We start from the raw sequence: 23,912 nt of genomic DNA, 5'->3' as shown, positions 1-23,912 counted from the left end.
CACCCACACAGCCAGCGAAAAAGGCTGTCATTAACAATACGCTATACTGGGGGGAGGACAACTGCCAGCGCGCGCAGGCTGAGGCTAGGCTGGAAGGTTAACATTTGGCTCTGAGAAAAATCGTTCGGTTAGTCGTTTGAAATTTGATCACAACAGATATTTCTAACGAGGTCAAAAATGAGCGCAAAGGAATGAGCTAACTTTTACTCAGATGGATAACTGAAAGCAACATTTTTACCCTTCGCGTCTTCAGAATGAGAGGGAGCGAAATAGATTACTGACTGCACGGAATTCAAGAAAAACACTGGTGCCAATTCAGGGGCATGAACAGTGACAAGAAAAGTCATTTGGTTTTCATGTTTCTTGTAGAATAGTTGTTTGTTGCAGAAAAGTAACCGTTCTCTGTAACCGGCAAAACAATTCAAGGCTGAACGAAGACAGCTTGAGCCTGAACCACATTGAACCATATTGTGCGCGGTTCTCAAGATTCTCAGCTACTGGACCTGGACGTGGTAAGGAGACAATCACTTCTTCATAGTCGTTTGAGTTTTAGCCTATGGTCAATTGAATAGCTTTTCTTTTAACTATTTAAAACACATGTTCATACACAAACACCGTTGTTTGGGCGCTTGGTAAATTATCCAAGAACAATCTTTGCTCCATAATTGGGCGAAATATGTTAAGTCTGACAGTGCAGCTCAACTTTTAGATAACTTTTTGTAAAATATTATGGCACGGCATGGAGCAACCATTGAGCGACTAACGTTGTTTACAGTAGCCTATTCCTTATTGCAGCATAGGTTCCATGAAACATATCACTTAACATCCTTTGTCTTCAGTCAAACATGTTATATAGCCTATGTGTTATGCCTATAAAACAAGTGTAAAAAATTATGTAAAATCAGCAGAGCAGTCTCAGCACAGTTTTTGTTATTTTACATACATTATTGTAGTCTACAGGTAAAAACTCATTCTGAATTCCTTACAGTGTAACCTAGTATTTCATTGTTATGAAGGTTTTGTTACGAATTCTCCATTATGTGTTCAAGTAGAGATGTATATAGGCCTACACGTTTAGCATGGTCATTTTGGAAAAAAATTGTATTCACATTTGTTAAGGGTCTGTATTTATGTTTTCTTTGTGGAGAAAATGTCTTTGTCTTGTACCCCTATGTAGGCTATACTTAACCTGTCTGTGCAAACAATTCCTTGTATTGTTTGTGGAAGCCTACTTGGCAATCAGCCTGATTCTGATTGTGGTCTATCTCCCACAGACGTCTGAGTGGCATCATGTCAGTGCCGCGGACTCTGGGGGAGCTGCAGCTGTACCGCGTGCTGCAGCGCGCCAACCTGCTTGCATACTACGATACCTTCATCCAGCAGGGCGGCGATGACGTGCAGCAGCTGTGTGAGGCCGGTGAGGAGGAGTTCCTGGAGATCATGGCGCTGGTGGGCATGGCAACCAAGCCCCTGCATGTGCGCCGGCTGCAGAAGGCCCTGCGCGACTGGGCGGCCAATCCAGCACACTTCAACCAGCCGTTGGCGTCCAGCCTGGCTCATGGTGGAGGGGGGATCCCACTCTTCAAGATTGACAGCGCAGGTGCTGGGAGCACGGGCAGCACTGGAGGCAGGAAGTCCATCGGTAACGGGCAGCCCGGGTCGCCGTGTGAGCGGGAGGAGAGGGGCACATGCCTCACACCTCTCAGAGACACAGGAAGTCCCAGAAGCCCCTGCTCCCAGGCCTCGCCCCTGCCCTCGGACACCCTCTACAGGGACAAACTCTCTCCCATGGACCCCCACTGGCTCAACCCTGAGGCGGACGAAGAGCAGCTCAGCCCTCCGCTGCCTACTCTGACCCTTCACCCCAGACCCGCCGGGGGTCCTCCGACCCCGCCTGCCCCTTCCTCCTCCTCCTCTTCCTCCACCTCCTCCACCTCATCCCCGTGGCCGGGCGGGGTGCTGGATGCAGAGATGGCACGGGCGGTGGGCGAGAGCGTGGACAGGCTGCTCAGGACGCTGCCCCGTGCTGACCCTGGGGAGGTGAAGACCTTGCTGAGGCTCAACAAGAAGATGGCGAAGACCGTGGGCCACATCTTCAACCCCGACCTGTCAGAGCAGAGCAAAGAGGAGGAGATACGCAAGTACAGCCTCATCTATGGCCGGTTTGACTCCAAGAGGAGAGAGGGCAAACAGCTCACACACCACGAGGTGAGGTCTCTCTCTGTGTGTGTGTGTGTGTGTGTGTGTGTGTGTGTGTGTGTTTTTGTGACTGTAACAAAACAGTTTTGGGCTTTTCCAAAATAATGGCTTCTGTTTTTTTTACTACAAAGCACAAGGTGAGGATTGTGTGTGCTTGTGTTTGTGTCTGTTTACACCTGTTTTGGATACATTTTCATCATCTAAGATATTTGTCTGGGAACATTCTCAGGCAGAAAGGCCACAGGATGTCTTGAGGAGTCAAAACTCTGGTCTTGTATTATCTTCATGCTGCAGCACTCATTCTGAGAAGCTTTGTCAGTTCAATTGATGATTCAAACATCATGATGTCAGAAAACTGTCAGGTCACATGACAGTGAAGGACAAGGCGGTGGTTTGACGTGACCAGAGGCGTTAGTGTGACATAGAGGAGATGTGTCTCAGGAAAACAATGACGAGTAAAACAAGGCCATGGGAGGGCCAGGCACCCTCTGGCTTTCAAATGAACCTAGCGATGGTCCAGCTGTGGTCTAGCAGTGGTTCAGGAGATCCAGTGTCAGGGGTTTAGGTTTGAGAGGGATAAAGCCCATCTATTAAGCCCAGCATTAACAACCGTCCACACAGCTAGCGATAAATAACTATTAAGACAATTGTAATGATATGAGCATCCACATGGGCCAACGATAAGGAAAGTCAATCAGAATATTCTTCTGATTCAGATATATCCTTTTCCTTCTGATTCAGATATATCCTTCTGGTGGTTTACTTCATGACATTCCAGAGGTCTAAACACAGAGACAGCCTGAGTAATATTACAACAGTGTTGAAACATTGCTGTGTAATCATACTTTTGGAATTGTGTCGTTATTTTAGGTCTAAAAGTGATTTTCATGCCAGCAAAACGACACCTCACCTTTAAACAGCAGGAGAACGTGGTGTCCATCCTTCAGTGCAGTGGTTCAAATGAAAGGAATGCAGTCAAAGTTACTAACCCATGACGTGGTGTAATCCTTCCACACAGCCACATTTCCTGATGTTTCCCTCCACTCTTGTCCAGATGATTATCAATGAGGCTGCTGCCCAGTTCTGTATCCGCGACAACGCGCTGTTGCTACGACGCGTGGAGCTCTTCTCATTGGCCAGACAGGTGGCGAGGGAATGTGCCTACACTACTTCACTCAAACACTCCAGGTGAGACACTCTCTCTTCTCTCTCCCTCTTCTTGAATGTCCACATTGTCTTCATTTTGTTGTAATGCTGAAAAAGCACATTTTGTGTTCTCTGATGTTCGGGTTAGCTGTTGAAAGTGCATCTAAATGATGAGAATGGGGTAAGGAATGCATGAAGAATTAACTTTTATCCCTAAGAAGACCCCACTGCAATATTACTGATTTATTTCGGAAACCCCACATCAAGAGGAAACTATGTCAGTAATTAAAGAAAGATACATTTAGAGGAGTATTTTTCCTCTTGGTAAAAACAATTATGTCTCCAAACACAACCTTTTTTTTTGACAGTTTGTTGTTGGACAGTTTTGTTTAAAATGATAACTGAACTGAATGATCTTTCCGTTTCATATCAGTGGTATGTATATATAGTGGTATGTCAAGGATATGAAATATTGCAGCTTCTGATGCTGTTTATATGCAATTTTGATACCAAGATTTACAGTGTTAATCTCATGATGCCCAAAAAACACAACAGGTTAAGGGTTGATAAAATATAAAATAAATCAGTTATTGTCACCAAGCTTCTTCCAGTAGCCAGTTGCTTTCTGACTGTGTATGAATAGTCCTATATTGTGACTCTTTAATGTGTAGGTTTACTGTCTTACCTGTGCTGATCTGTCAAAGCTGTAGTTACTGTGGGGTAGAAATATCTCAGGTGTTAACCTCACACACCGCAGTCTCTCTCTCACAACTTTGGTTTTTTAAAATAGTCTCATAGGTTTTGTAAGAAATGGGTGGATATGCTTCAGTCACCTTTCATACAAAATAAAAACCACAATTCAGATCGGCAATTACCTGCGTCTGAGTTTATATTGGTTGCAGGCTTACAAGAGTCTTTATTAAGGAAAATATAATTATAGAATTATATTTAAGAAACAAGAGAGCTTTTTTCTGCTTGTGTTTATTGACAGTCATGACAGATAATAATAATGTTATAATAATCTTGATCGGAGTTAGGTTATGGTAAGCTTTTGAGGGTAAGGTGCTTTGGATGTTGGAAATCAATCTCTTCTGTTCCACTTCCTCTTAATCTTCTTATATCTATCGTAGATTGTTCCTAAATCCCAATTATTTTCTATTTGTTTGTTTTATGGTTGGTACTAAGTCTATTAAAGTCTCTAAAACATAGATGTTATCAGTGCACGTCTGCATTGCATATTAAAACCCCTCGACTTATCCATCCACTGTATATCTACATCCAACATCCGTGGTTCATTGTCCATCCAAAGTAATAGGCAGTGCCTTTCTCAGAGTAATACACCAAATCCTTTCTTTATTGGACCCAAATATGGTGTTTGTCCTGGAGCGAGGGCCAACATCCGAGGTGCTCTGAAGCTGCTCTTGGCCTCTGTCTGTCTGACTGAGTCATGCCATGCTGTTCCTCCTGCAGGACTAACTCGGACGACGGAGCCGTTCCGCTGCTCAAGAGAAACCGACAGGAGGTGTGTAAACTACACTGCAGAACCACACTCTGATACACAGATGGAAAGCTGGATCTTCTCTGTGTAACAAACTATCAGATAACTAACTACTTAAAAAGCCAAAGTGTGTCAGAATTCACTTTGATTTATTCACTCTTGCTAATGCTTGTGTGGAGGTGGAATTTACAATGACTTGTGATTTACAAGTGGTACTTGTAAGATATCCAAGCCAGATGCTAAAATGTAAACGCTGAAAATCTGTTAATATTGATCTCATTTGTATTTGTAATTCATTTTTGTCTAAATTCACGTGAACTATTTGAAAATAGTTAATAACACTGACAGGGTGAGTCATGAGGTGGCTGCAGTCACAGTTTATTACAACTGGTGTGGTGGAGTGGCCTCTTGAAGACCATTGAATCGAGTGAGTCAAATCTGATTTTAAACCTTGTCTACGCTCAGATGGAGTCAGACGTTTCCCTCAGGGGCATGGAGGGGCCAGAGGTCACATCCCATGGTGCCCTGCGGTCAGCAACGGACGAGGACAGCCTATCCAGTGAGAGTTTGGACAGTCTGACACAAGGTGCGTGGCACTGGAGTTTCTAGCCGTTTCATCCTGCGCTTTTACGGATGCACCTCTGTCTGGTATACTAGAGTTTGTGCAGAGGGTCAGTGTCAATGTAACCACATATCATCATCAAACATTCTGTGGCTTTTAACTGTAAAGATCACATATCACTTTCATCACTGACTGTCCTAAATGCACCACTCTGGTGAATTCTGATGCTCTGTTCAAAGCAAGATGTCTTAGCCATAATGTTGCCATAATGTTGCTGGTACCATGATATGACAGACACCTTGGTTTTTGTAAAAGTTTGGTTAGAAAACTGGACCTTTGTGTTACTTTCTAGACATTTGTGTAGAAAGAACACAAGTGGGAACTAACACAAGTTATTATTCTAGAAAGTAACACAAGTGGAAAGTAACAGACGTTATTAGTCTAGCTCGGTAAATAGCAGGTAGCAAGCGTGCTTGTTAAAGCCTCAGTCAGAAGTAACCATTTCTCAGTGTTGATCTTATACACGTTTTGTAATGTCAAGGGTTATTATAGAAAGCCTAGCTCTTCCAAATGCCGGATTCATCTGATTTGTGTGTTGTAAGGGTTATTGGAAAAAGTACCAATTTACCTAGTAGAAAGAACAGCAAGGTATTATTTTATTATATTATTAAGCTAATGTTAAATATATATACCTACTTACTATGCTGATCATGGACTACATGTTTAGCATTTTATGTTATCTAATTTTTGATGGGCTGATCCAAGTGATGAAATAATTTGTCAGTCCTCCACCTGTCAAGAAAACTCAGTTGGATTCAGTTTTCAGTTTTCAATGTCCTATACCAGTATTGCCTTGTGAAATCATTCGCCTCCTTTTGGAGCCAGCACCTAGGCAGCTCGTTTACAAATACATTCATATTGCAAGAGACTAATTGCTGTCAATAGCAGAGGCTTTCAGAGAATGTCATAGGTTTTGCCATTTCAAGGCTACTTTAGACATGTTCAGCTAAATAATAAATGAAAGCATCATCAGTAAACCTCCGTGATATCTTGTCACATGTCCTTGTATGATGAATGATAAAGACTCTAGTCTCTGTTAGTATTCATGAGATAGGAACATGTGATGTAAAATGTTCAGTAACAATATTCAGTAATCAGTAATGAGATGCTTACAACCATTTTAATTTCAGCCCATGTAATAACAATTAAGAATATTCAAAAGCAGATTCTAAGCACAATATGAATTTGTGTGTTGATAGATGAGATATTGCCTCTTATATGTTTTGTATGTCTGACTGAGCTCTTCACAGCAAGATATTATGGTTAGTGCTTTGACTCTTTGTTCAGTGAAGAGTTTCTAATGAAAGCAGCGGGGTTAGCTAAATGATATCTGCTGACGTGTGAGGACTATAATTCTTTAAGCAAAAGGATGGCAGTTTGGAAGAGAAACATGGGCGGACGTCATGTGTAGGGCTTAAAAAGCCAACTCAATATGATTTGCGTCAGATTGTTTGTTTAAACTTTGCTTAAGTTTCTATTGTTAAAACTCAACCATTTCTAGGCTGTTCGGATACAGTCTTACACCCCTTACATGCAGAGCTGTCAATCTGTAAGTGTCTCTGATTGGCTTGGAAACATGCCTGTCTAACCCTGTTTGTCCTGTCAGATGTCGGCCGTCAGTCCCACCCCTCCTCATCCCCCCGCCCACCCATCGACACCCCTTCACCCGCCACCTGGAGTCGCCAGCTCATTCAGCAAACGCTCATGGATGAGGGCCTGCGATTGGCTAGGATGATGTCACATGACCACGTGGGCAAGGGCAGCCTAGGGTCAGAGAGGAAGCAGACCGCAGGTGAATGCATGGACATGATGACCATACCAGAGAACCACACCACTGATTGATGCTGATGTACAGTAGCTGGGATTAGGCTTCTGATCATCCATACAGAGTACAGTGACAAACCCCCAAACAAAGAGATATCAGCCTACTTCAGATGACTTCACTTGAATTACATCCGAAGCAGGCATAATTGCATGTTGCAAAAGAGTGATCGACACAAAGAGTGAACGATGGGGAATTATGAAAGAATGTAATAAAATGCAGACTGACTGCCTGCTCTGGCAATTAATGTAAGATGATAGCTGTTTTGCACTCTGATGTAACTCAGACTCAGGAGGTCAGTGTTTGGCAGTGTGTGCACCAGGCATTCTGTAGCGCTGCGCTCTCATCACAGACTTCTGCTCCTGCTCAAGTGAAATTGCTGCCCTGTACCAGTCCTTCAGCCGGTAATGAAGAGTTATGGAGTTAGAAATGGTTTGGTTTGTCACCACAGGGTACAAGAGGAGGAGAGAGAGAGAGAGAGATAGAGATAGAGAGAGAGGTATGTGGGGGTGGAAGGGGCCACAGGAAGTGGTGTGGGGGTGTTAAGTTGGAAGCCCCCCCCTCCCTCTGTCTGACGTCAGAGACCATGTAGACGTGGGTGGGGGGCGGAAGGGAGGGACGGGTGGATGGATGGATAGATGGATGGAGAGAGTGGGGGCGAACGAGTGGGAGGGAGCGAGAAGGGCGTTGCATTGACTCATAGAACGACAGAGTAAAAATAAAGCCGGTGGGCAGAGAAATGGAACAGTGCTCCCTTCCTCTTCTCTTTTCTCTCTCACTCTCTCCTACTTCAGACATGAAAGAGAGAAAAAAATGATCTCTGGAAAAAAATGCCCCCCCATCCCACTTCCGTCTGTGCCTCTCTCACACTTTCTTCCTCTCCCTCACACACGCTTCCCTGTATCACAGAGAACACTGCTAGTTTTTTTGTTTTAAGTGTGACATCCACTGTTAATGTGCTTCCCATGTGTGGTTTCTCTGTCTCTCCATTACACTTACACACACACACACATACACACTCGCACACACCTGACTGCTGGCGGGACTGACAAATGTTCCTAACTTTATTCTTCTTTATAACTTAACTTAACTTGTTATATTTTCTTGCGAGAGCTTTTTGTCTGTATTTCTTTCTTCTGATTCAGACCATTTAGTTTTAGTACAATTAATATGATTTGTATCCTAAGAATTGCAATTCCATACCCTAGATGTTGAATAACTGTTCTACTGTTCTTAGTTCAGATCTCCAGAAACAGCTTCCCATTTAATTCCAATGGTTAAGTCCGCATAGTCCAGACAGGCTCTTCCATTTACTTTATGATTACATGTAAAGCTGGATGCAGGGCATCTATCATATGTCATGAATGAATGCACTTTACTCCAAAGAGGGCTTGTCATGAGAAGTTGCTAACCATCAGCCTTTCTCAGCAGAACTGGAGAGCAAGGCGGCAGAAAGGAAAGGCACTGCTGCCCCCTGCAGGAGTGGCAGCCCTGGCAGCAACCGAGAGGAATTGGACCGCAATGGCAAGTGAAGAGGAGTGAAGTGGAGGAGAGCGTCATTCAGAGCGCCATACAACCGTTCACAATCACTTCAGCTCCATGGTCACCTCACAGACTATCTACCATCATTCCACTCATCTCCCCCATGGAAACAAGCTAAAGACATACTGCCACTCCACTCAGGGTCCAAGGCTGCTGTTGCTTGTCAGGAGGGCATCCCCACCCACCCAGTCCAGGCTTCTGTTCTCACCAAGGCCAACCGTTCCACCCGTTCTGCAGTGGTCATGAATTCTCTGTGAATAGCATGTGATTCAGTCCCTCAAAACATCTCAAAATATTATAACACTAACCAGAAGGGTGCCATCATCATTTGTGCGGCAGGGACGACAACGGCTGTAGTCCACCTTAAGTTTTTGACTTGCAATCTAAATAAGTGACCTGTTGAGAACATGATCTCTACTGGACAAAATGAATCAAATACGGCACCATCAAGATGTCTTTTAACAGTTTTAACTACTCAAATGCAAGCTGGTACTTTTCTATCCGTGCCTATACTGTTCTACGTACACCTAACTGGCCCCTCTTCTGTACTTCAGTGTTAAGTTGGACTGCACACACATGCTTCTGTTTCAGTCTTTCATCACCTTCCTCCATTGAAAGCTTCAAACAGGTCTGTTCGTAAAGCTTTTGTTGCCTGGAGTTAAATCATTTCTGTTGTTGGACATTCCTTACCTGCTAACTCTCTTCACACCGGGTTACCCCCGAAGACTTTTGAACAATGTTTCTCATTACATCTGTATTTTCAGTGAAATATGAAGACCGTTGGTGCTATAATTCCTCTCTTTTCTGGTCCTTAGTAAGTGATGATACTGATGGGATTTAGTCTGGTCATGTTTGAGTGTGTGGCATTAATCTGTTTCCTTAATAAACCGTAACCAACTGGATTTGGGAAGGCAGCTGTATTGAAATTATGTGTGATAAATATATAATTCCAAATGCTGAGAAAAGAACTGGGTCTTTCAAACACTAATTTTTAGCAATCATAGCTCATGAATTGAGGTACTTGGGCACATTTCAAACCAAGCCTAAACCTTTAACAGCATGTCCTGCCTGTGTGTGGATGAAAAGAAACTTAAGTTTAAGTGCATAGATTATCACTTGACTAGATTTGTGTGTAGTTAAGGAATTGGTATGCCAGAATGATGTATGCTCCTCTACTCTGCCTTGCCAGCATCTGTGCTTATTTTGTGTTCAGTAAAACAGCAGATTATTTATTTTGTTAATCATCAATAAATATTTTATTGTTTAACTATCTTGTGTCACAGCCTTCATCACCTTGAAAAGAAAAACTCAAAATAGAACCAGGAAGTCTAATGACCATTTCAATTAAGGAATATAGCGCATACACACACACACACACAAATTAAGGCTCCAGTCTCAAGGAGTGACTTCCGTTTGAGTTAGAAACAGCCAATCTGGCCAGAGGATACCAGTGAGTCAGCTGATTGTCTCTGATGTCATCAGTGCTCTCCCAGCTAGTCTGCGTGCATGTCATTGGCCAAACCAAGAAAAGAAGGAGCTAAATATAGCCTCTGCTGCAAGCCCATATAGATGATATATAAGGTCCCATATAGATGTACACTTAAAATCCATTTTTGTCAACATCACTGATTAATAAGCAATGATTACTGACAATAGGTTGTAGGTAGGATTTATGCGACACTTAAAATGTTTACAAAGTGATGTATGATAAAAAAAAATATTCATTCATGGGAATAAAACTGAAAATGGCAATAAAAAATGTGTCAGTAAGAGAAAACAACATTAGTAATTTTCGAAATAAAATGGTACATTTAATGATTATTCAAAAGATTTACCTGAGAGGCAGGCATTATCAAAGCAATCCTACAGTCATCTTAATAAGGGGTTTTTCTACGCCTGCCATCTAGTGGTGACAGTTCACAGAGCAGCACGGAACCAAAGTCCTGTACACATATTACACAAATGAATGGACTTGCATCCTTGAACTCTTGTACGCACCTTGAAGTGCGCTCTTTTATGACAAAGTAGAAGAGTGTACTACAGTCTAAAGCTTTGGTGCTTCCAGCCACTTAAATCCTTACAAACACCTTTGTCACAATGTCAACTACTCTACAAAGTTATGTGTGTACAGTTCAAGTTGCACTTAAAGGACTTTTAGATCACAAGCTGAAGTACTGTTAGAAACATTGACAACGTGGTGAAAAAAAAGCAACCTGTCCATCAGGTGATGTGAGAGGTGAGGTGACGCAGGAATTCCCCGCGTGTGGTGGTGTGTCCGGGAAACACAGCTTGGCAGAACTCGCACACCTGCGACTCCACTGTCACCCTCGACATGACACGCCCACCCGTCAGGCTCATCCACTCACTGTTCAGAAATGAGCTGGACGACCACGGCCTCTGAAGAGTGGAGAGAGAGAGAGGGCAGGAGGGAGGGAGGGAGGGAGAGAAGGCAGGAGAGGGAGAGAGAGTCTATTAGACTGATGACTAAACAGACAAATAAAATGAACTCTCCTGCTGCTGCTGCTCCTGAGAGTGTTTTCACTTCACTTTTGAGGTTTTTTTTTTTTTTAGCAAACATGTGCGTCTAAAGTGACTGACATGATTAATGTCCAGTAAGAGTGAGCACAAATGAGTGCTGTGTGATTATTGGTACCCGTGCTCTGGCAGGGTTGTTCTCAGCCCACTGCTGCTCGGCCCGTTTTAAGTCACCAATGATGCTAGGGGGCGCTCTCGAAGGAATGACCCCAGGAGAGGTCGAGGGCCCTTCGAGGCCAGTCACGGCACCCGCCCCCAGAGAAGCTTGATGTTGGGGACGAGCCAGGTGGAGCTGGTCCATTCCTGACGTCAGCAAGACTGCAGTCACGCCGCCCCCTGTGACAATAACACATAAGCGGAAAAAAAAGTGTACCTCGGTTCTTGAGTTGATCAATTAAGAAAACTATGAGGTATCAGAAAATTACACTACTTTATTACTGTGTTCCAGAATAAGAACACGTCAATATTGGAACCACCTTTAGTAGATCAGGCTAAAGAAACTAAAGTCAAAGTTTTGTGCTCCGGACTCGGCCTCCTGGTGTAAGCCGGATTTACTTTCAGTCTAAGTTATTTCAACAAAAACGTTAATCGTTTTTATAGCATCGAACACAATTTTAAACCGGGATACATTCAGTGACCATATTCACACCTCCACGGGTTGTGTTAGTTTCAGCAGACTGATCCAGAGGTCTACGAAGCAACAGTTCATGGGCGTCTGAGCAGAAGTTGATCAGATCACCTTGTGAACACTGGGCTGGCATGGACACCAGGTTCTCTGAGTCCCCAATGCCACCTGGGAATAGAGGCAAAAACACTTGAAATGTTTCCAGATGTTGAAAGAGGACCCACAACTGTTCAGTGGAGTTTCATACAACGACAAAAATGTCCTTCAAATGGTAACCAGTTCCCCACTGTCATACACCAAAAGTAGTACCAGTATTGTTTATTTTTTCGTAATTCCCCACATTTAAGCATGTTCAAATATGCGGGACCTTAATTGGCTTCATAATTCTGTAGTGTCATAAGGGTACAATATGTCTCTTTAGCAATAATGTTGAATTAGGCCTCATGCCTCTGACTAGGAACACAAGTGCACCTTGCTGATTATTGAGGACTTCTGTGAGGTGCTGGAGCATGGTGGCCTGTTTGAAACAGATGGATCGCAGCCGAAGGAACTCCTGGTAGAGAGCCGTGTAGGCATCCTCCATCTTACCCCCCTACAGGACAAACACAGAGAACATACGGTATCTCAGTCTGCATCCACCCATCAACGGCCAAGGAAGGTGTACCCTTTTCATACGAAGACTTTGACTAGGGTTCAACCCTGTTGAGGAGTGAATTATTTTCCTGGTTCCTTATAGAATTCTACGCAAACGACCTATAGTTTCAGTGTTCTATAGTCAGTCGATGGGAAAATCCAGAGCCCCAGAGCTTTATCTACAAGGCTCTGAGAAAATCTCTGAGGGTTGCATCATAGTGTGGAACTCTCGGTTCGCGAACATTCTAATCACATATTTGTGACGTAGGCCTACTCCTCAACCCAGGTTAAGGGTGTAGTACACAAAATTCACCGAATTCTTAAATCACAGTTCGGTTAACTTTTGGTACAGTAAGTAGGTACTGCTAACCTAAAATTCACTGACAATATTGCCAATGTGCAACAGGAATAGTATTTTGAAAAGGTGTCAAATGTTTTTGACATTAATTGACTAAACTGACATGGTCCACCACTTAATTTATTTGTGTGGGAACTCGAATTCAAAACATGGTCAGCAAGCAAAAAAGCCTTCTGTTGATTACTGTTAAAGATTGCATTTGGTACATTCAGTATACTTCTGTATTGAACCTAACGCCCTGTACCTAAACGGTTCGGTATGAATATGTGTACCTTTACACCCCTACTGGTTGTTTTCCTGTCTGAAAGGGTTAACCAGTTGTTTAGCCCTGTTTTGCAGGACATGGATCTGACCAGGGTCAATTTCAGTGTGAATGGCATGCCCCGGATTGCTAGAAAATGGGACATGAATGGCAAAATATGGTGTCAAAGATTCATGACGGAGAATTTACAATTGAATGTTATTGGTGCAACAGAACTTCTGAGTAGTATTTTTGGAACTTCTATAATTGCTTAAAACAGATGGACTATGTTGACATTTTAGTGGCTGACCAGTCTTTTTCGCTCAGGGCATCTATTTGAGCAAAACTACCAGAATGTAATGAGAGACAATAATGGATGAACAGCTGTACTTGACAGCAGCAACCACATGTCACATGGTTCTGACACCTGTGCAGTTCCACGAACATGTCATCGCAATAATCATATTATTCAAGCACCATGTCCCTAACCAAAATAGTTGCCAGAGTGAAGTAAAAAAAAAAGGTAGTTCGTTATCAAAAAGTGTTTAGCAAATACTTTGCCTTGATAATTTTAATAAATGTACGTACAGAAAGACATCAGATTTAGACCAAATGCCAAATTACCAAGTGTCACATTTGTACTGTTCAGGGACAGTCTACAACGCTGTTACCAAATTGGGAGTGGGATGCGTTATGTAATAATCTGCAAATTTCGTAAACCCATACACAGTTGCAAAAAGTACATAGACAACATGTGAAAAATGACCAGTTTCATTATTTCATGGTTCATAGTAAAATATAGACTACGCTAATTTTGCCAGCAACACATCTCAAAAAAGGTGGGATGGGAGCACCAACAGGCTGGAAAAGTATGTAATGTGTATGTATGAAAACACAAGGAGGAACGTTTCACAAATAATTAGGCCACCATGATTGGGTATAAAAAGAACATTTCAGAGGGCATCTAAGAAGTAAAGATGGCAAAGTATTCATCACTCTGTGAAAACTTGTGGGCAAATAACGAAACAACAAAATTAATAATAATGCTCCTCAACAAGAAATAGCAAAGAAGTTTGGGATTTCATTACCCATTGCATAATTTAAATATTCTGAGAATCCAGAGAAATCTTTGTCAACAAGGGACTGGGCTAAAAAAACTATATTGGATGGTCATGATCATTGGGGCGTCAGGTGGCACTGCATTAAAACAGTCCTGTTTCTGTAAAGAAAATCATTGCATGGGCTCACAAAAACGTCAGATAACCATTACCTATGAACACAGTTTGACGAAGAAACCGTATTTAGGCATGATCCAGAAATGCCTCCACCTGGGCCTAAGAGGTGCTTTAGTGACAATAGAGTGGACATCTTGGAAAGGCACAAAATATGCTGCCATCCAGGCAAGAAAGACCTTGAATATTCCAGGAAACAAAACTGCTGTACAACAATATGGCTCCAGAGCAGAAGAGTCCAGGTGCTAAAATGACCTGTCTGCAGTCCTGACCCTTTCACACTGGGTACATCATGGAATGAAAAACATAATTAAGAAGACCCAAGACTGTTGATTGACTGAAATATTGTATTAGGCAACATATTTCATTCTCAAAATTCCTGTAACTGGTCCCTCAGTTCCCAAACATGGAACTGTTGTTAAAAGAACAGATGAAGCAACACAGTGGTAAACATGCCCCTGTCCCAACTTTTTTTGAGAGGTGTTGCTGACAACATTTCCCCCATAGAACAATAGAATAGGGTTTACATGATTTGCAAATTATTGCATTTTGTTTTCATTTACATTTTACACAGTGTCCACACTTTTTCCGAAACAGGTTTGTAGTGAAAGGCAGTAGGAGCAAACCCTACTGTTGCTGGTGGTGTGTCACCCACCTACAGTCCCGCGGGACTTGCCTACTCTCCCACGCCACTGTCCTGTGCTACTCACATACTTACTTGTGACACTGTCCCGTGCCACTTGCTTACTATCCTGTGGCACTTGCCAACTATACCAACCCTAACTCTAATCCTAACCCATGGGACAGTTGGCGCGGGATAGTAGATAAGTGGCCTACAGTTTTTGCTCCTACTGCTACTGTTTGTAGTTAATGTTAACCAATTCATTTGTAGGGGAGTTCTGAGCACTGGTCTATTTGGAACTCATTTCTTGGAAATATATATAGAGAGAGAGATAGAGATAGATAGATAGATAGATAGATAGAGAGAGAGAGAGAGAGAGACAATATGCATATTTCAAACGAAATCCACTTCATGTGGTTTGCCTACCTAACTGCAGTTGTGTAACTCCATGGGTGGCACTGATTCCTTAAGCAGCTGAACTTTCATAACAGCTGCAATGTTTCAAAACGGATACAAGCCATAAAAAGAGGCCTAAAAAGAGAACCAAGAGCAGTAGCCTACTTCTATACTATATGAGGGAAGTCTGTGGCAGCAGATGTGATGTTTTGGGAAGTTGAATCAGCTACCCATCAACTCTTCTCTAGTGCCTATAATCTACTGTGTTGATTACAATGTATTTGCAGTTTATAGTATTTACGCTGTTACTTCAATGGGTTCAAATCTACGACATATATTTGATGACTGATGTTTTGCCTTCCAAGTTTACCTAGTTTACAAAATACAACGCTAAACATGCCAACAACTAAACATAATTTAAAATGTAACAAAACAGTGCAGTGAACTGGGTAACGTTAGCCTACCTCACAATCAGAACTCCCTTCTACCGATGTTAGTAGCCTTCATGTAAGCAAACTACTATTCATAACAACGACATGCGTGCTCAAAAAGTCCAGCAGTGTCAAAAGTTTACTTTAGCATAGAATCACATGACGAAGAGGAAGTGATGACGTAGCTAGTAACGCGGGGAAAAAAATAGAAATTGGTTTTCAGAACATTTCAAATAAGCCAGTTGAACGTCTATCTTTTAAAACTTATATACCTTAAATCCTATTTTTTTTAGTCACTTTAGGCAAAAGTGTCTGCTAAATGTAGGCCTAAATGTTATCACTATATTATCCTGCCCCTTTACAGTCTATGATCCTGCCTAGCGTTTCAGTATCCACTCAGATATTTAGTAGGTAGATTGAGGTTAATGTTATCAGTATTTTCATGTTGATTAAACTTTAGTGTAAAGCTCTTTAACATTTCTTGGAAGGCTGTAATAAGTGAAGTGAAACCAGTTCTTATATTTCACCACACGGTGGCGATGCAAGCAATAAAAGGGCAGAGCCGAACATATGCTCTGCGTATCAGCACAAACTTGCACAGCTCTTTTTCTCTTAATGGCCTACCCACTATTCAGCTGTCTCCCATCAATACGATGCAATGCTTTCTACGGTGAAAATAAATATTGAACTGATATTGTGTGTTGGATGTAAAAATAAATTCGCTTGAGACAATTGGGTCGAATTCTAAAATAACTTAGACATCAGTTTCTTTGTACGTATCTGATTTATTGCAAATATCAACATTCCGACATGTAGTTGTGGTATAGGACTGTTCCAGTACACATTGTATATTGTGGTCCCTGTATCGTGATGCGCATTTACAGAGTAAGTGCCAATACTTCCCTCTCACTGTCAAATCCCATGAGAAAAGAAATGGATACATTGACCAGATGAATAGCCTTAGTGCTTTAGCCCAACCAGTACCCAACCTCACTATGCATTCGGGTTCAGTGCTAACCCTTTCTGAAAGTTTGAAGGGCATACTGACAGCTCTCTTTTTCATTTACAAGCCAGTCTCATTTTTCTTCGTTTTACAGAAGTAATAATTCCCCCACATCATTGGTAAACTTGCATAGCAAAACAAAAACACAACAACAACTTGAAAAGAAACAGAAAAGAAACATCATATATGTATAAAATATAATTTAAATAATCATTAAATACAGACCCAAAAGAATCCTGAGAACTTCAGACAATGAGGTAAACTGATGACTCTTGCCCACTCAAAAACATCAATGGTTAGCAACAAGGCTAACAAACTTCTTTTGAAGCAGATATTTAAAAAGAAGATGCCAACATCACACTCAACTATCTGCCGAATGAATGGCACAAGAATGAGCTTCAGGCTTCTGTGAAAGCTTCTAGAGTAAGCCTGTGTTGGCACAGTCCGTTGTAACTTACGCAATCCAAAATGTTCCTGTGACCACTAGGTATTCAATGAGATGATGCTGAGTATATCCCTTACATGATGCCACATATTCTTCCCTAGTCAGGTAAGTCACTTTACCATGTGTTATTAATAGCAATAGCACATTACCAGTATTCATGTGTATATTTAGGAGAGTTAGATATACAGGCGCATCAATTTAAGGTTTATGGTTTCAGGTGGGAGAAACAAAGACAAAAATAGAAATAAAAAAATGAATTGTTTTCCTCTCTCAGACAGTAGAAGTGTTACCACCTGCCAATTCACTTGTGTGTGTGTGTGTGTGTGTGTGTGTGTGTGTGTGTGTGTGTGTGTGTGTGTGTGTGTGTTTGTGTGTTTGTGTGTGTTTGTGTCTATGTGTATGTGTGTGATCTGTGATGACTGGATTGTATTCAGGACTGGAATACTTAAACTCATGAGAGCAGGCCGAGAGGCATACAAACACTCCCTCTGTGGGTGTAAACAGGGTCTTGTCCTTCGCAGGAACGTGCTTCTCTTGGTCTAAATGCAGCATGACATTTCGCAGTCATGAGTGTAGTCTTGCCTGTTGAGCTTGAGGCATGATGGCGCAGTCATGAGTGTAGTCTTGCCTGTTGAGCTTGAGGCATGATGGCACAAGCAACCAAAGCCTCTTCTCCTTTTCAATGTGCCGGGTAATTCACAGACAGCAGCACCATACTATGTAACAGCAAAGATGTCTCAGATTCTGTGCAATATGGAAGAACAACAACAGCCAGATAAGAGAAACTGTTAAAACAACAGAAGAATGTGACAGCTGTGACAGGTCCCCTGGCCAATAACAGTAAGAATTTAACATCTCATCCAGTCTATAACTAAAATCAGAGTGTCAGGTAAACTGACTGTGCAGAGTAAACAAAAAAAAACACTCATGTGCAATCACAGAGAGACCCTGACCTTTGACCTGGGAAGACAGCTGGAGCCACTGCTTAAGCCATTCTCGCCACTGGCTGGTGCTGAGGCTACTGGTATCAAGGCCCCGCAGGTAGCAAGCCTAAACAGTGGGGGAAAAAACTGGTGTTTCAATGCAATTCCTTTACATAGAGCCATTACTTATAGCTATTGTCTCTCAAATGCTTTACATAGGCCATGGCCTGATTCTCCACGAGTGACAGTGGCACTTCAGAAAGCAGACCCAAAACAGAGAGTCTGACAAAGTCAAGTAGTGACAATAAACATTATTACTAGCATTCGACTTTAAAATAAAAAGACTAAGACTAAACACAATAACAGGGGCTTGCAACACAGACAGTGTAAGTTAATTGCTTAAACACTCAAACATGTCGTATACGTCAACATGTCTGACCTCCTCGACTTCGGCGTCACAAAGCTGGTCCACGCCAAGGCTACTCAGAGCTCGGTCCAGATGCAGCAGCTCCAGGCCTTTGGCACTCAGCCGCCGGCGAGCCATGAAGGCAGGCAGCCACGGCGTCAACAACAGCTGAGAGGCGAGTAACCTCTGGGAGAAGGAGCAGGGGATAGGGAGAAAGAGCAGAGAGAGAACATATAGGGATAGACAGAAGAGAGAAAAAGAGAGAGAAGAGCACATGTTTACTTTCAAGTGATCTCCTGTGAAAGTATGAACAGAAGCTGCTGTCTTGGGAGGAATTACCCAATTACCCCATTATCACTTGGGGAAATTTTCCTTTTACTTCATCACTTCCATACCCTATGTCATGCCATTGCTTGTTTTAAAAAGGTGTGACATGAAGTGACAACAAAAGCTGACAAACAGAAAAAATCCAGTCTCTTATGCTCAGTGCTGACAATGATGTCCCCAAAGAACTTCTTGAATTTCCCCTTGGGGATCAATAAAGTATCTATCGATCTATCTAACTGTAACATAAAATGAATACATGACACAAAAAACACAACCCATCAGAATCCACCTGGCAAACAGTCACTGACCCATCACACTGACTGACCATGTGGCTGTTCCTGATATTGTTGAATCCCAATGGGTGGCCACTGAAGACGCCCTGCACCAACCAGAGGTCTGACACTTCAGGGTGAGTACCACTTTGGACCTGAGGAGGACAGACACGTCACATAGGGTCAGTACATCAAAAAAGCGCTACTTTACAGAAACTGGTACAGTACCATGGCCATGAGGGGTTGTTTGTAGCACGCTAGGAATAATTAGCTATGTTAGAGTTAGGCGGGGATCACATTGGCCAGCGGCAAGCGGCAGGTGTCCTATTGTTCTCCATCTATGGTTCAGCAGCGGAACGGTGGCAGCACTGGCGTAACGCTAGCGTTGAACAAGCTGAGCGTTGAACTTGGTTCATCTTCCAAAGTGCAACACGAATGTATACCATTGTCAGTTAAGGCAAACCATTTGTGTTACCATAGGAACGAGATAGAACTTATTATGGTCTGAGCGTTGCGTTACACTTGCCGCTGGCCAATGTAGATAGATAGATAGATAGATAGATAGAGATACTTTATTGATCCCCAGGGGAAATTCAAATGTGATCCCCCGCTTAAGGGTTGGGTGACTGAGATAATGGGAAGCTACACTAGTGGGACAGATTCTAGGGCGTGGAGAGCTTAACTCCACTAGACGAGATTCTAGAGCAACCCACCCAGTATTCAGTCAGTCATCCGCAAGGTACAGGTCAGCTCTTGTCAAGAGGGCGTGTCTAGAATATGTCTTGCAGAACCAATTGAATTTTAAATTGGAGAACTGGGTTAATATACCTTTGCTTATTCAAATCAACATGTCTACTATGTTTTCTGTGAGTGTTCTGTGTTCTTAACGTATTGTTGGGTATTCTGACCATGTGGTGATTATTTATCTGCCATCTCTAATTTCAGAGATACATCAGTGTTTCCCATACATTGACTTATTTGTGGCGGCCCACCACAATGTCAACATTGTCATGTTGACATTGACCACCACACAATGATTTTTCCAGGTTGAACTAAATTGTGCTTAAATCTGGTTATTTTCATAACCATGCTGCGCTAATTTGTTAAAAACTGTTGCATTCAAGTTAATTCTGCAACCATGCCACCACAAATAGAATACAGGTAAAAAATCAATAATTTGAAATTCAAAATAAATTCATGATGTTTAGTCTCTAGCCAGTCTCTGTAACTCAAAACAACAGAGCACACATCAGATCCATTCTAGATTAGATATACACCATTTAGAAATGCACTTTTGCAGTGTATTTAGTGTGTACGTGTCCATTCTGAATGCCTCCAAATATCTACACATGCAAGTTAGCATGTCAATTAATCAGTGAGGTCCTGCATGGTTAGTTCTCTGTCTGAATAGCAACCATTCGATTTATGTGTTCAAGAAGAACAAGGGAGAAGGAGGACTTCTCCCCCCTTAAATCACTACAGTGCTATCAGATAGAGAAGCATATTGAGCAACCAGGCACCTTGGTGCATAGGGATTGCAAGTGACTGCGGAGCATCCACTTCTCTACACATGGAATGGAGCTCTCCATGCCTGTCAGGATGGCATAGTGATGCCTGGCCCTCTGCTCGTGGTAAAGCTTCTTAAAGTCCCTCTGCTGCTGCGGCGTCCAAAAGTGGTGGAACAATAGCTGACGAGGGAAAAGGTACCTGGGAACCGCAGAGAGGGAGGGATCAATAGATGACAGATGTGATTCGCTGTTGTGGTTCCAACTCATTGGACAAATGCAAAATACACAAACAAATAAAAACAAAGTGTTATTTGTTGGTAAAGATGTACTCACATAAGGGTGAACACCAAACAGATAGCAAAGGGAGGCAGTGAAATAATGACCATAGGAATGGCCTTGATTATATCCTTACGCACCTGCAAGGGAGGTGGGGAGGGAGGGGACACAATCAGTAACATCTTAACAACACTGTTTCACATGCAATTAGGATTAAAATCACTAAACATAAAAGGGTGATATTCTTGGGAGATAAACTGGATCTGAACAATTTATGAACTACTTTGCCATCTTTGTCTTGTGCAACCCTACCAAACGAAGACGCTCCATCTCTCGATAAGGAAGCTCTTTGAATGGAATTCCATTTGTATTCATTTTTACTTTAATCTTCCTTGCTTCTGTCATATCCTCAAGCAGGAGCTTGAAACCTATATAAGTATAAGAAATGTATGAGGGGGGAAACTATCATCAAACAACAAAACAAAACCCATCTCATCATATGTAAAGCAAAAAGCTTTGATTTTAAAATGCCAACACATTTATTCAAACTTGTGTGGTAGGAAATCTAAGAATGTCAACAAATACTTAAGATGGAACAATATAAGATTTTCGAAGAGTAGAGTAGATAATGACACTTACCCTTCATAAATGTGTGATAATATACATAAAAGGCTGGGAAACGATGATCCAAGAAGCTCTCAAACCTGTCATTTGCCCTCTGCAGAATACCTTGTCGGGCATGGGATGTTGAGAACATCCTACAAAATTGAACATCAATACAGACAACTGAATGTGAAGATAACAATGCTTAGCATGTAGAATTCTAGCTGATTAACTGAACAAAACAACATGTTAACAACTAAACATGTTCCCACCCTATTTGCTTTCGAGTAACGTTAACGTTGAATTATATCCTGAAATTCGCCATGCACACTGTATAGTTTCCAATATTCCTGACATTTTAATTAGATTTATTTAATGCTCAACAAAAAATTGCTAGGCTGTAGGATTAATCAATAATTTTAACGTTAGCCAGGTTCGTGACTCCCTGCATGTCTCAAGTAAATGTAACAATAACGTTTTAAAGAATGAGCTTCCCACTGGTCATTCTTTAAATTTGGCTCAACCTTTGACTGGACTTTTTAAAGTGGTTGACATTTAACTCTTGTGCTTCATAGTCGGTAACTGATATAACACAGCCAGAGCCCGTCTACGGAGAGCCTGGCCACTCCGTATTGTCCCATTGTACCGCACCAGATTTCCACTGGGGGCGATCGCCATGAGTGCAGAATGAATGGGAGTCAATGGAGCTAGACGGCTAAATTTGTCTGTTTCACCTGATTGTCGTTGACAAATCTCAGATTTGATTGTAGTTTGTATAACTTCAACATGGGTTATAGGTCAAAAGTTGAACAAACGAGTACTTATGTCCTTTTGTTTTCTTACAGGTTGGGTTGTTGTTACCCATAACACGCTAGCATTGTGCTAATGAGTGACGTCATTGACACGTTTGAAAGGCTTTTAAGAACAATTAAGTGACTTTAAAAAATATAATACTCAACCAAGTGTATTTTCTTTGCCTCCCCTTTCGAATACAATATTCAAATGACTTGGAAAAAAATTATATCCCGAGAAAAGTGGATTTTGAGGGGTACAGCTCCATAGACTTCCATGCATTCTGCACTCGTGGACGAGCGCCCTCATGTGGAACCACAAAAGGAACTGCAATCAGTTCAGAAACCGGAAGTTTTCCGAGAGTGGCAGTTCTCCCCTTAATACATTCTCTGACACAACACTGAGTGCTATGGCTAACGTGAACGGTTAACGTTCCATTTCAATAACTAGCGATGGCTAACGTTAGCTTGCAACTGAACATTGTGTTCCATCAAACTAACAACGTAAACTATAACCACCACTACATTGTACGTCTAGAGCGGAGTTAAAACACATGTCTGTAATCGTAAAGAAGTAGAGCTAGTTCTAAGTGAAGAGTGTCCAAATTTCTACAATAACATGCATATGCCCAACCCTGTCCTTCCCATGGCTAATTCACTTTAACTTTGACAGCTAAGCTAGCTAGCTAACGTTATTCTTATGCCGGTGGCTAAGCTAATTTGTCGGTGTGTCACCGTAGATTCCATCAGGGTCTGATAGTAAAACTACCGGTACCTCATTGATGTGACAGTCAGGACAGCCCTCTGAGATGAGCCATTGTATGTTCCATATGTGCATTGACTAGCACACCTAACTGTCAAAGCAATACAACTTCGGACGTGTGTCCCACACATCGCCATTGTGGCAAAAGATTGAAACAGGCGATGTGTACGCTTCTGCACAGTGCACACCCATTCACAGACGGTTGCCTTGCTTTTTAACAGCGCGATTCACCCGATAGCGGTGAAAGTAAAACACCGTAATACATCTAACAGACCGGTGCCTGGACCTTCTTGCCGGGTATGAACATGGGCTGTTGGTCTTGATATCCGCCAAAAGTGCATTTCATGGTTTTCGAGACCTAACAAATTCAGGTCTTTCCTCACCAACACATGTTCTTGTAGTGTAATGTTGTGCTGGCTACCTGCATTTTTCTACTGCTTTGCTTTACCAGACATTCTTTACTTTACTAATAAAGTAAACTCGGTCTTCTCCAATCTTTCTTTCCACATTACCACAGACAGTATGGTACGGTCTAACAGTCGGGGGAAAAACTTTGACAACAACTAACTTCAAGGCAAAATGCAATACAAAAGGGCTGAATAATAGAAAATCGTCATCTATTTTAATGAACGGCTAGTGCCGATGATGAAGCGCAGGGTACTCGCCTTTGCATTTCGTTTAGGGGTCTTTTTA

General features: G+C 42.1%; 3 protein-coding genes across 8 annotated transcripts; 1 reads left to right on the top strand and 2 right to left on the bottom strand.

The window, feature by feature from the left end:
- The first annotated feature begins 86 nt into the window (after positions 1–86).
- nab2 (NGFI-A binding protein 2 (EGR1 binding protein 2)) lies at positions 87–10,096 on the top strand. 5 transcript variants are annotated; one of them, XM_048254697.1, is made up of 7 exons: positions 87–512; positions 1,275–2,208; positions 3,254–3,387; positions 4,816–4,867; positions 5,309–5,429; positions 7,072–7,257; positions 8,719–10,096. In XM_048254697.1, the coding sequence occupies exons 2-7, from the start codon at positions 1,291–1,293 to the stop codon at positions 8,817–8,819; spliced, it is 1,512 nt and encodes a 503-aa protein (XP_048110654.1). In that variant the 5' UTR covers positions 87–512; positions 1,275–1,290; the 3' UTR covers positions 8,820–10,096. The 5 variants fall into 5 exon arrangements, with proteins under 5 accessions (XP_048110654.1, XP_048110651.1, XP_048110650.1 ...); XM_048254694.1 differs by having other exon boundaries at positions 8,716–10,096; XM_048254693.1 differs by having other exon boundaries at positions 3,218–3,387.
- Positions 10,097–10,550: 454 nt separating this feature from the next.
- Positions 10,551–16,062, bottom strand: zgc:113184 (uncharacterized protein LOC553745 homolog). Of its 2 annotated transcripts, XM_048254703.1 has the most exons (6): positions 15,936–16,056; positions 15,502–15,566; positions 12,461–12,581; positions 12,014–12,157; positions 11,483–11,700; positions 10,551–11,226 (listed from the first exon to the last, which is right to left on the bottom strand). In XM_048254703.1, the coding sequence occupies exons 3-6, from the start codon at positions 12,570–12,572 to the stop codon at positions 11,050–11,052; spliced, it is 651 nt and encodes a 216-aa protein (XP_048110660.1). In that variant the 5' UTR covers positions 12,573–12,581; positions 15,502–15,566; positions 15,936–16,056; the 3' UTR covers positions 10,551–11,049. The 2 variants fall into 2 exon arrangements, with proteins under 2 accessions (XP_048110660.1, XP_048110661.1); XM_048254704.1 differs by lacking the exon at positions 15,502–15,566 and having other exon boundaries at positions 15,936–16,062.
- A 605-nt stretch (positions 16,063–16,667) lies between these two features.
- LOC125301871 (LETM1 domain-containing protein 1-like) lies at positions 16,668–23,447 on the bottom strand. The gene is made up of 9 exons (XM_048254688.1): positions 23,232–23,447; positions 21,702–21,820; positions 21,375–21,490; positions 21,120–21,202; positions 20,799–20,985; positions 19,332–19,433; positions 18,713–18,865; positions 18,304–18,400; positions 16,668–18,094 (listed from the first exon to the last, which is right to left on the bottom strand). Exons 1-9 carry the CDS (start codon positions 23,354–23,356, stop codon positions 18,030–18,032), a joined length of 1,047 nt encoding a protein of 348 aa, XP_048110645.1. The 5' UTR covers positions 23,357–23,447; the 3' UTR covers positions 16,668–18,029.
- Positions 23,448–23,912: the final 465 nt, after the last annotated feature.

The sequence above is a fragment of the Alosa alosa genome, chromosome 10, assembly GCF_017589495.1.
Source record: "Alosa alosa isolate M-15738 ecotype Scorff River chromosome 10, AALO_Geno_1.1, whole genome shotgun sequence".
Lineage (NCBI taxonomy): Eukaryota > Metazoa > Chordata > Actinopteri > Clupeiformes > Clupeidae > Alosa > Alosa alosa.
Note: the sequence above shows the minus strand (reverse complement) of the source record. Positions and strands in the feature narration are given on the sequence as shown.

Excerpts from the sequence above, each read along its gene's own strand:
- LOC125301871 (XM_048254688.1), bottom strand. The coding sequence starts at position 23,356 with ATGGCGATGTGTGGGACACACGTCCGAAGTTGTATTGCTTTGACAGTT. Across the intron at positions 20,986-21,119 it reads TGTTTGGTGTTCACCCTTAT|GTACCTTTTCCCTCGTCAGC; the intron begins GTGAGTACATCT and ends TGCGGTTCCCAG. Across the intron at positions 18,095-18,303 it reads GCTGTCTTCCCAGGTCAAAG|AATCTGAGACATCTTTGCTG; the intron begins GTCAGGGTCTCT and ends CATATTGCACAG.
- nab2 (XM_048254692.1), top strand. The coding sequence starts at position 1,291 with ATGTCAGTGCCGCGGACTCTGGGGGAGCTGCAGCTGTACCGCGTGCTG. Across the intron at positions 2,209-3,217 it reads AACAGCTCACACACCACGAG|CCACATTTCCTGATGTTTCC; the intron begins GTGAGGTCTCTC and ends CCTTCCACACAG. Across the intron at positions 5,430-7,071 it reads TTTGGACAGTCTGACACAAG|ATGTCGGCCGTCAGTCCCAC; the intron begins GTGCGTGGCACT and ends TTGTCCTGTCAG.
- zgc:113184 (XM_048254704.1), bottom strand. The coding sequence starts at position 12,572 with ATGGAGGATGCCTACACGGCTCTCTACCAGGAGTTCCTTCGGCTGCGA. Across the intron at positions 12,158-12,460 it reads AGTCCTCAATAATCAGCAAG|GTGGCATTGGGGACTCAGAG; the intron begins GTGCACTTGTGT and ends CTCTATTCCCAG. Across the intron at positions 11,227-11,482 it reads ACAACCCTGCCAGAGCACGG|AGGCCGTGGTCGTCCAGCTC; the intron begins GTACCAATAATC and ends TCCACTCTTCAG.